Source organism: Arachis ipaensis, chromosome B1, assembly GCF_059453495.1.
Source record: "Arachis ipaensis isolate K30076 ecotype BB chromosome B1, ASM5945349v1, whole genome shotgun sequence".
Classification (NCBI taxonomy): domain Eukaryota; kingdom Viridiplantae; phylum Streptophyta; class Magnoliopsida; order Fabales; family Fabaceae; genus Arachis; species Arachis ipaensis.
Genome location: NC_142436.1, coordinates 134,220,640 through 134,231,712, shown reverse-complemented (window position 1 = coordinate 134,231,712; position 11,073 = coordinate 134,220,640). Strand labels below are relative to the sequence as shown.

The 11,073-nt window shown below is 34.5% G+C and overlaps 2 protein-coding genes across 3 annotated transcripts; both read right to left on the bottom strand.

Moving 5' to 3' along the window:
- Positions 1 to 313: 313 nt before the first annotated feature.
- LOC107635027 (uncharacterized) lies at positions 314 to 4,760 on the bottom strand. The gene is made up of 6 exons (XM_088501788.1): positions 4,120 to 4,760; positions 3,385 to 3,527; positions 2,370 to 2,513; positions 1,725 to 1,910; positions 1,255 to 1,379; positions 314 to 834 (listed from the first exon to the last, which is right to left on the bottom strand). The coding sequence occupies exons 1-6, from the start codon at positions 4,322 to 4,324 to the stop codon at positions 609 to 611; spliced, it is 1,029 nt and encodes a 342-aa protein (XP_088357914.1). The 5' UTR covers positions 4,325 to 4,760; the 3' UTR covers positions 314 to 608.
- A 590-nt stretch (positions 4,761 to 5,350) lies between these two features.
- Positions 5,351 to 10,117, bottom strand: LOC107635016 (agmatine deiminase-like). Of its 2 annotated transcripts, none has more exons than XM_088501787.1 (11): positions 10,074 to 10,117; positions 9,496 to 9,644; positions 9,004 to 9,117; positions 8,801 to 8,890; positions 8,602 to 8,680; positions 8,399 to 8,454; positions 8,225 to 8,303; positions 7,689 to 7,823; positions 6,841 to 7,073; positions 6,078 to 6,236; positions 5,351 to 5,733 (listed from the first exon to the last, which is right to left on the bottom strand). In XM_088501787.1, the coding sequence occupies exons 2-11, from the start codon at positions 9,580 to 9,582 to the stop codon at positions 5,650 to 5,652; spliced, it is 1,116 nt and encodes a 371-aa protein (XP_088357913.1). In that variant the 5' UTR covers positions 9,583 to 9,644; positions 10,074 to 10,117; the 3' UTR covers positions 5,351 to 5,649. The 2 variants fall into 2 exon arrangements, with proteins under 2 accessions (XP_088357913.1, XP_088357912.1); XM_088501786.1 differs by having other exon boundaries at positions 9,787 to 10,093.
- Positions 10,118 to 11,073: the final 956 nt, after the last annotated feature.

Here is an 11,073-nt window from a genome sequence, read left to right as displayed (position 1 = left end):
GTCACAAAAATTTTAATTTCATACTATAAAATTATTTATCGCAAAATAATTTAATCTATTAGATAAAAATAAATAAATAATTATATATCTAATATATATGTTAATGCAGCAAAAGATACAAAGTAGTTAGATACAGTTAGCAATAATGAGTTGGCAGAAGTCAGTTAGTTAATTTGTTAGCCGAACTGTTATACCCGTAGAACCACAATAAAGCTGTTAAACACAGACTTGACCGTTGACTCGTCCGGATATTGGGAAAGTGACTAGGTGAGCGAAAATATGAGGCTAAAAATGAAAAGAACACATCAATAAATAAGTAAATAAACCATATGCCATTTATGCGCATGAATCCTGAAGATTACAGGGAGACTGGCCATTTCATAAATTACAATAGACAAAATTATGTATAAATTACCGAAATAATAATTAAGCCCAATGCCCGACTACCTAGACTACCACAAAAAAAATATAAAGATACACATAAAAACTAAGGCAGGGAACTATTCCTTTTCTATCTATCTCAATAGATAGGGAAGGCACATGAAATTTTAACAACTGCAATGTGTAACGATGCCTCAACTGTTCTCTTAAATCTCTCCGAAAGTAACTCAACCAGAGAACTTTGCAATCAACTTATCAACATGAATAACAATATCATCTATCCGGGGCCGCACAGCAATCTGGGGCTGAAGCATCCACGATACAAACTGATGAAGAGCGTCTGGATATTGAGACTTACGTTCAGTTGGCCATTTGATTTTAGCATTTAAAACAGCTGATCGGAGGTCTCCATCAGGCTCATCAAGTGCATATTCAAATGGAGATACCCCATACCTGCAAAAATCAATCAAGTGATAATAATTATTACACTGTATTATCTTACAAATTAACGCATTTATTTTCTCATTACAGTAAACAACTCTGCCATTGGACTTCGGTGGAGTGCCAAATCAATGGTTAATGTCAAGGAACAACCCTTGGATAGCAAAACAAAACAAAACTAAAGTGCAGAGCCAGCAGATTTCACTTCATGTGTTTCTATCTTTTGATCATGAGCATTGCCCAAATCAATAATCTATGCACAGATGGCTTGCACATGAGTTTGTTCTTTAGTATTCACTGTCAATAGGGACGTGGGGTTGCATAACTCAAGTACATCAACAGATGCATGGTGTAATGCCATTAAGGCAGCAAAATTGTAAAAAGTTTTAAACATAAAGCTTAAACACATACAAAAGAAAAATCAATTCTCACATTATTGCATATAATGTGCATCCTAGTGACCAAACATCAGTCCTCTCGTCTATATCACCTTGGCTTGGGCATTCCCACAGCTCCGGAGCTCGGAAAGGGGCAGAACAGTGTTCAGCTGCCCATTCCTACACAGGAAGACAAAAAATAGGAAAAGAGAAGGTCAGATGACTGAAATTGAAACACAATCCTCCCATACATGTAAAACCCGAATGAGAATGTAGATAAGCAATTGAGTATTTACAAATGGAACAGAAGCTATTATGTGGAGTAACAAAATCAAAATGATCTCACACTAGCCTGCTGATGCATATAAGCCTAGTTTCTACAATATTAGGAAATACAAGCTCACAAACTACAAATGGGGCAAAAGCATCAATAAATCAATAAATCTAATATGCGGTTAGCACAATGCATGAATTTCATTTATAAAAAAATTTAGAGAGAAAAAAAAAGGGGGCTGAACAAAGCACCTGCAACTGGAGTGCCTCTGATCTGGAACCAATGTGCTTCCTGGCAGGACGAGCACTGCCAAAATCCATGAGTATGGCAAGAGGCGGTTGTCCTTTTCTATGTGTTATGAGAACATTACCAGGTTTGACATCATTATGAGCATATGGAGTATCTAAACCATGCATATGCTTGAGTCCTGCACAAAGCTGTTGAGTTGATTTGTCAGGGCTAAAAGGATTTCAGAAGAAATCAAACTTTTGTCAGTTTAGAGTACTAAAGAACTCTAGAATATAAAGAAGTGTATATTGAATCAAACTAATATTTTTATTTTTTATTTTTTTATTTTAAAAAAGAAAGGTTGCTTCTTAGATTCTAAATGTAAAAGTAGTATAAAAGCAGTATAGGCCAGAGATGTCCATATTTATCCTTCAATTTGATTCTTAACAGAGAAAATAACCTATTCCAAAGAATTACTAGGTAAATACATATATGAAATTCATGACAATCAGAAAAGGATACAATAGATGTCAAACAAGTAACATATGTTTTTATCCAAAAAAAAAAAGTATCATGTGCTGAAAATCTTGAATTGCAACTATAATGCTTGAGATACCTGATCCCTGGTTATAATAAGCCAATTACATGACAGAAGAAAGTTCTTTTACCTGTCGAAAGATTTGAAGAACATCCGAGGTAGGAAAGGATTCCTTCCTGGCTTGCATTGTCTTGGTATTATCTAGCAGTGTTCCATCCAAATGAAGTGGAAATAACAAGTATGCCTCGTGGTTCCAAGATTTTTGTGGAGTAGGCTGCCAACAAAAGGGCCATGTTCAACATAAATATAAAAGCACAACAACTGTAACAAGGGAAGGAACAATTAAGTTGCAATTCACATCATTTTCATTCCCATGTAGTGAAATTATCACTTATCAACTTAGAACAATTAAGAAACTACACTAGCAATGCCACATCATACCACACAATTTATACATAATTCCAACCAAGTTTGGAAAACCAGATCTTGTAGCAGCAATAGATAAAGGTCCTTGTAAAATAGCACCATTAGTAGTGATATTATGTTTTCAAAGACATAATACCATAAGCAAGAAGCAATTCTTATCGAAATAATCCAATTTTAAAAGGTTGAATAATAGACTAGAATCAACTTTGCCATGATATGCAGGATCTCACTTGGTACATATCTCTATCCCATTACATTGAAAAGCTTTGAGAGTCTCATTCTAATCCCTTCGCAATCACATATCTCAAAAGAATTTTTGATGAGCATCCACAAGAAAAACCAGATACCCGTCCTTTTTCCATTCAAAGTGCACATAGGAAAGATGAATTACTTTCAGTTTAAACCGGTTAAAATAAAACACCAAATACTGACAGCTGAATGCTTTTTTTTTGTCAAGGCATAGTTCAAGTGCCCATAGAAGGTATCCCCTAGAAGGCATTGGATTCTACAGCCTTCATACATAGTATCTGGAAACTGCTGAATTCCAAACCCAGCAGATAGCATGTTTTCAACTTCAGGACATAAATCCAATTACATAGCCAAAGCTAAAGAACAAATATGGAGGTTGAATAAACAAACCATTTTCTTGTTTTGATGAATTTATGTTTTTGATATGATTCGGAGAGGAACGGGTGTTGACTGCTGCTGTAACTACTTACCTTGACAGAAATGATTGCATGATCGAGAAGCGGGAGCAGATTTGGGTGGTTGAACAGTGATGAAACATGGATCTCCTCCCTGACCAACTCCAGCTGCTCATTGCTCTTGATGAGGACCTTTTTCATAGCATATGTTCCGTCCTCTACATAAAAACACATCAGCAATGTATCAATTTCACTCCGCTGAATCAAATTATGTGTGCCACCTATTCAGAATCTTATAAAAAGACAAGTATTACAACAATGAAAGAGCACTTTCTTCATCCCTGATTATCAGATTCAAACTTAGAGTTGACAAAATGCAATAGAAACCCCTATTTCCAACCCTTGAATGAGCAAGGAAATATACAAAACAATCCGTATCAATCACCAAGGGGACAAACAGTATCATTTTACCACAACTACTTTCAAAATTACAGAAATGAACAATAGCGCACACACACAACTCTCTTCCAAATCGAAGCGGCAGCATTTTACAGATACAAGAAGCAGGAAGCTCGAATTAGCAATTAACTTCACCAGATCGAACGGCACCGACAAAAATCGGAGAACAAAACGGCTTCGAAGATCCAAAAAGAATCGCACATCATAACGCAATATGACCAAACTCACACAGATCACGCAGATCTGATCCATCATCGATACTATTAGACAATGCCGATTTCAGAAAACAGCAACGAAACAGCACAATTCAAAGCAATGACAAGTGAAGGAGAAAAGAGAAAAAGAGCGAACCGGAAATGTGAGAGGACTGTTTGAGCTTGGAGGAGAAACCGCCGGAGACGTTGTCGGCGGGAACGTCCTTGACGAGGAAGACATAGGCGTTGCCACCTTCACCGAGCTGCCTGACGATACGGAACCGGTTCTCGTTGATCCAAACATCTCCGCCTCCGTTAACGGAATCGTAAAGTGCGTTCAAACCAGAAAATGAACACCCCATTCTTCTTCTTCTTATTATAACACCACTCTATCTCTCTCCCTATTAGAGCGTAACGTAATGTAATGTAACCAACTGAAATCAGGTGTCCAAAACCAGAAGTCGAATTTCGAAGACCTGATTCCACGTCAAATTTTTGAGTAACGAGAGATTTGTAATTTTATATGCGTGTGTTTTGTGTGAGTCTCAGGCTTCTTTCAATTTATTATTATTATTATTATTATTTATTTTTTTATTTTGAGCTGAGTGAGCTCCAATTCTTGGATCGCGCGATTCTGGAATCTGAACCAAACACCTGTTTGTTTTCTTTTTATTTTTGGGCGCCCCTTCTTCTTTGGATGGATTTTTTCCGTTACACTCCACCCCAGTCCCCAAGTCAACCATTATTGAATTTTCTGTGCTGCTCTTTTTATTTTTTTTCTGAAATATATTTAAGGATATTGGCCTAACTTTTATTTGGCCCAATTTAATGATTTAGTCACGGTCAGAATTCAAACTTCAATTGAAACCTTACCAAAAGTTTGAAACTTAGCCAGACCAAGCCAAAGTTTTCAAAAGAATTAATTATCTTACTTTCTATGTACTATGAATAGTTGACCCAAAAAAATAAATATCATTGTATGAATAAAGTACTTTATGAAAAGAAAATTGATTTCTCCAATTAGTAATTCCATTTTGTATTTTACGAGTTAAACGAACATAATGAAATAGACGGTTAGAAGTTAGAACACAATTCTATTTCCATTGTACGTGATAATCAATCTAAAATCATATAGCAACTTCTCTTCTATATCTATTTTAAACGTAAGACCTCATTCATAGTTGGTAAATTTATCAGGTGATTTAGCTAAGATGCATCTGTGCCTAAATAGAACTATCCTAAACTACATTAAAGATTAAGAGATTTAAGAAGAAATTTGATTCTACTTTAAGGATCATATTGTATAATCCTTTAAAGATTTTGCTTCAACAGAACATACCAAACTTACATGAAATTCAATTATAACAACACCTGAGGGACGACTTGAGTTGAAAAATGAAAAAAAAAAATTCATAGATACATGGTATATCATAGTTGGAAGCATTCAAGTACCTTTACAAAGTAAAAACTAGAAATCTCTAATTTATTCATTCATTTAGATTTTCCAACTTGAAAAATGCCAGTTTACATTTTATTTCAATGCACTTAAACACACTTTTGTGCCTCTATGTGGATCAATCATTTGAAGATTAATGGAATGAACCAAGCAGTTTAATCAATGATCCAGAGACTACAAATTTCAATGCAAATACAACACTCATGTGAACAAACGTTGACAGTACTTTGCTCAAAAGACTGGTTGTTGCTGAGTAATGCAGTGTATATTTCCACCAGCTAAAACAATCTCCCTTGAACCTTCGATTCCAACAACCTAGATATTAGCCACAATTAAGAATGTCAGTAACCAAAAAAATACATCAAGAACCCCAGAGAGAGAGAGAGAGAGAGAGAGAGAGAGAACAAAACACAAATTTTGTTCTTGTACTGTATTCATTTTTTCTTCCAAAAAATTTTGAAAACCAAAAACATTGAAAATAAAATACATAAACCAAATAGACTCTTAGGTATTCAAATTTGGTATTCTTCCAGATGTTTAGGATAACGCCTTGATTCGCGAAAGCTGAAGTAATTATTGCAAATAATATTTCACTCTGAAAGGTAACCATTTGGTGAAACATTCTTCAACAAAAATAGCATTTTAACAAGCAGTTTTACTTTGTGATCTGGGAAGGCCTTTGATAGGACTCGAACAGCTTCATCGTCCCACTTCTTATCTCCGAATTGTGGTACAATGATACCTCCATTTGCAATGTAAAAGTTCACATAGGAAGCAGCAAGCCTAGTACCTGGAAGTCTTGCCTTACCATCATCACCCTGAAAAAAATAGTTATATTAGAAGTTCAGAAAAGACATTGAGTGAACTGATTCAACAGCAGTTGCATGAATATTGAATAATTTCAGTCAGAAGTGTGTAAATTAAATTCATCACTTCAGTCATCAACATTTCTCTAAGCTTGGTAGACAAGTTTTTTGGTATAATCAGTTAGCAAAGTCATCAAAAGAAACAGGATATCTCAATTTAAACTGTACACCTGATCACAAACCACCACATTCTAACAAAACAGAACTGGTTCATATCTCTGAATTTTCCATATAAACAGAGAGAAATTCCATCAAAGAAACATCACACATAATACTTGGTAGATACTATCCAACATTAGAACTTAGTATTAACCAAAATAGAGGGCTATGACTTGATATATGCCCAATCAATTTCCCATTAAGAAACAGAATGGCCTCAATACATCAAGAATTGTTATAGATGGTGACAAAACTTTGTATTAAATCTTGCAAAATATTAGCATAAGTCTTCAAATGAAATAAAATAATAAGATGATACCTTTCTTTTATAATATCCAACTTTGAAGAAATTATATTTTTTATTGACAAGACAAGAAATATGAACTTGGATGCTTACCTGAACTATTCCTGCTGCCTCTTTCTCTGTCATATATAGTGGTCCAGGAACATGGAGTTTAATGATTTCAAATTTTCTACCATTGGCATCAGTTTCATTAGAAAGCAGAGAATAGGCTTCCATAGATCTTTCATATTGAAGATCACTTTCATCATCAGTCCAAGACAGCAAAACCACACCAGGCCTAGTGAAACAGCACATGTTATCAATATGGCCATTAGTATCATCATCTCCTGTACAAAAGCAGCATACTTCTCAATCAGATCTTAGGGAATGAATAACATCTAAGTATCACTTTGAACCTAAAACTTGTATCACAATATTTTTCACATCATCTCTACATAAGAGCATAAGATTCCTAGCGCAGAAATTGCTTTAATCAGTATAAATGTAATAATAACATTACATTGCAGAAAAAAAAATGTACTAATGTGTAGACGATAATAGTGAAGCTTTGGAGTCTTTAATTTACCAGCAAAAGCATATTCAAAATAACAAGATACTAATTTCCAGACAGAATGTGCATTAGAAAACACACACATTCAGATTTGAACTTATTGAACCAGAGTGGTATCATTAAATGGGTGTACAACTTGTTCTTAAGCTATATTGCATACTAAGCTGCATATTAGATTGGCCCATTTTTTATGACAAATGAAACGAGGCTTTTATTCATAAATGGAGTTATTCTTATCCAAACACCAATCCATATCAGAACATATACTGCACCTCATGATAAATGGTCTTTACAAAAATCTTTGACTACACCAAATTCAAAATTCTGATCATTATAATATCAATTCATAGGAAGATTCTTAGTCTAAAAGATCAGCAACAAGTTTATATACCATACAATCCACGGGGCAACCATATAATCTTGCTGACTCCAAGATATGTCTTAAGTTGATCCTCTATTTGGTTCTTACTCATATGAGGATTTCTGTTCTTGTTCAAGAGACACTCTTCAGTGGTAAGGCAAGTACCTGAAGCAAGAAAAGGTTGCTGAAGTTAAAAGAAGAACTTATAAATTTTGTAAGCTATATAGCTACAGAGCATTATATTCAAGCACAGTTCATTTGATCTCAGAACATATAGAAACGAAAGAATAAACTTAAACCACAAGTTCATGAACATAATTACATATAAACAATCATCCTGCCTAGTTAGCACTTAATTTATGAAAGGATTAGCACTATGAAACTACATCTTAGAGAAGTTTAAGAGCAACCTAATAGCATTTAATAAGCAGACTCATTGTCTACTTTACATCAATTATCAAAAGTGTATATTTCCTCATAATAGGGGGGAATTTATATTAAACAACAAGAAAACCAGGAATTTATATATTTTTTTTTAAAAAATTCAGCAAGCCAACAACTCTTACCTTCTCCATCAACATGTATGCTTCCGCCTTCAAGTATCATTGAATGTGAAAATCTATGAACCCTCTCAATTGCCAAAATCTAGCAAACATATGATGATAGCGAAGTCATGTAGGCATTTGCAATAGAGTAAAAGATGACAAAAATAAAAATGTTAAATATTTAACTACACACACCTTCCTAGCAACAAGGATGTCCAAACTCCAATCAGTATAACATCCATCTTCTAACCCTGGAAAAGATTTATAAACTCCATTAGCTGAACTAACAATAATGAAGACATAACATCAACAAATCATATGTACTTTATTCATTCCACAAAAGAAACAGTCTTTGTTTGGGAATAGAACGCCCAATATCAAAGGTCTTAAGTGCTTACCTCCCCAGCTATTAAAATTCCAGTCAATTCCTGCAATAGTTTGCTCTGCCTTTACAGACTCTGATCTTTTCACAACAAACTATTGAACAAAACAGAGAAAATTTTTGTCAACAATGAAAATTCTGCATGTGTAGAAATCCAAACATCTAGTATCTGACTTGATCAGAAAACTCATCCATGTATAAGGAGAAAAACTCACAGTTGGTCCGGTGTCACGAAACCAAGAATCATTCATGCTGATCTCAACGACCCTGATATGTTCAGGTAGCATTCTCCTGGCATTCTCCCACTAAAATGGCAAAGAAATTTCAAGCATCAAAAGCCCCATATCATCAGAAACAACTGAATCCACTCCTCAAGATACTAGCCAAATAATGAAAATGTCAAACAACTTCAACCAACCTGGCCAGAACTAGCACAAACAGTTACATCCTCAAATCTTGAGATTGCAGATGCTACCTTGGCAAACACATCTTGAGCAGGAACAGCATTCTCTCTCCAGTTATCTGGGCGTTCCTGTCAAATAACACCAACCTAGTACTCATAACAATCACCAAAAGACCCCAAAAGTCCACCACCAAACACTGTTTCACTAGTTTTTCAAGGCTGCCTTGGGCTGCTAAAACACGACACAAATACAAAGAGACAGGTACACAAAATTGAGAGTCTCAAGACACTAGTTTCATATATTTTCTATAGTGGACACAAATTTACAATCTCTATGTTCCTATATTTGTGTCATGTCTCAATAACAACCATCTGTGATGAGAGATGTGTGAAACCATGTTCAAAGCTATGACCATGAATTGAACCTTGTGATTACTTTTGGTGCTGTGAAGTGTCTATTTGCTTTAAGAAAAATAAGAATAGAAGAGTGTGAATTATGCAACTCACAGGCCAACCCATCCAACATTGAGTGTGAGGTTCCCACTCCGCAGGCATGTGAAATCCATGACTCGCAGGCAAGCCTTGTAGATCCATCGCAACAATCTGCCTTCACACTATCCTCTTGTGATTTTTTTCTGTGTCAAAGACTGAGACAACTGAAATAATGAAGGAAATATCTTACTTTACATCATTCAATTATATGCAACAATGAGAATCTACAGTGCTCCACCTATATTTTACATGACATTAAATTATATGAGTAAAAAAAATCTTATTAAAAAAAGTGAGTAGATCTACCCTAAAACTGCATGCATGACCTTTGCAAAAGTAATGGTTCCTAGTATAAACCTCCAAGGATAAAAACACTATCTTCAAATATAACCCAGCCACAACACTAAGAATTTGATTTTCTCTTACACATGATTTTACTATACTATTAGATTTACAAATTCAATATGAAATTACAAATTAGCAATTCATTTTGATAATGTGTGGGCAGAAAATACTGGTTAGATGACTAATTTAATTTTCTTTGCTCCAACAATCGAGATAAAAATGTAAAAAAGCAAGAGATACATGGCTACCAAAATGCATGACGGTGAATGGCAGAAGAAAAGTGTGAAATGGGAATCTGCTGATGTCAGCAAGTGGACACCATGTTAAGATAGGGCAGGCACACTTTTCGATAACACTTGTTTGAGAAGTGATTTGATATGGGTTATGGTTTTTATTGGAATAGATTCACTCGTGATAAAAACTCACATTCAGTTACGTTCACGTGAAATTAATAGTAGAGAATTATTAGATGACAATTTAGTCAAATTTGTCTAGATAATTTTTAATTGCTAACCAAGGCTATGAAAACCAAACCGGTCAAGTGATTGGTTCAATGGTTCAATTGTCTAACTGAGATCAAACTGTGGTTAATCCGATTTAAATATAAAATAAAATTGAGTAAATGGTCAAAATATCAAATTAGTCCTTGAAAGATTACTCGTTCATGTTAGTCCTTCAATCACCTCCGTTATTAACGGCATTAGAGTTTGTTGATGTGGCACGTTAAGTAACACCACAACACACCTAGTAGTCCTAATTGACGACTAATATGATAAATTTATGAAATTAGATCAAATAAACCCCAAATTGAGGGATTCCAATGCCTCAAGGTCCCCTCAATTAGGTTTTAATTTGATATAATTTCATAAACTTACCATTTAGCAGCCAATTAAGACTTATAGACGTATGCTGTAGTATCACCTAACGTGTAATACCAGCAAATTTTGATGTCGTCAAAGGAAGTGACGAAAAGACCAACGCGATTAACTTAAAATTTTTAAAGAACGAATTTGATTAAAAAAAATTCACAGACCAATTTGGAGAACAAATGATCTTTCATGAATGAATTTGACTATTTACTCAAATAAAATTATTAAAAATTTAATATATAATTTCAAATAGTTCACATTTGAGACAAAGTAAGACAAAAAAAATACTACAAATTTTGATAATAACTATAATGAAGTTTGAGCATACTGATTGCACCTACTAACCAAAATCCTAAAATTTCAATGGATTAGGGGATTG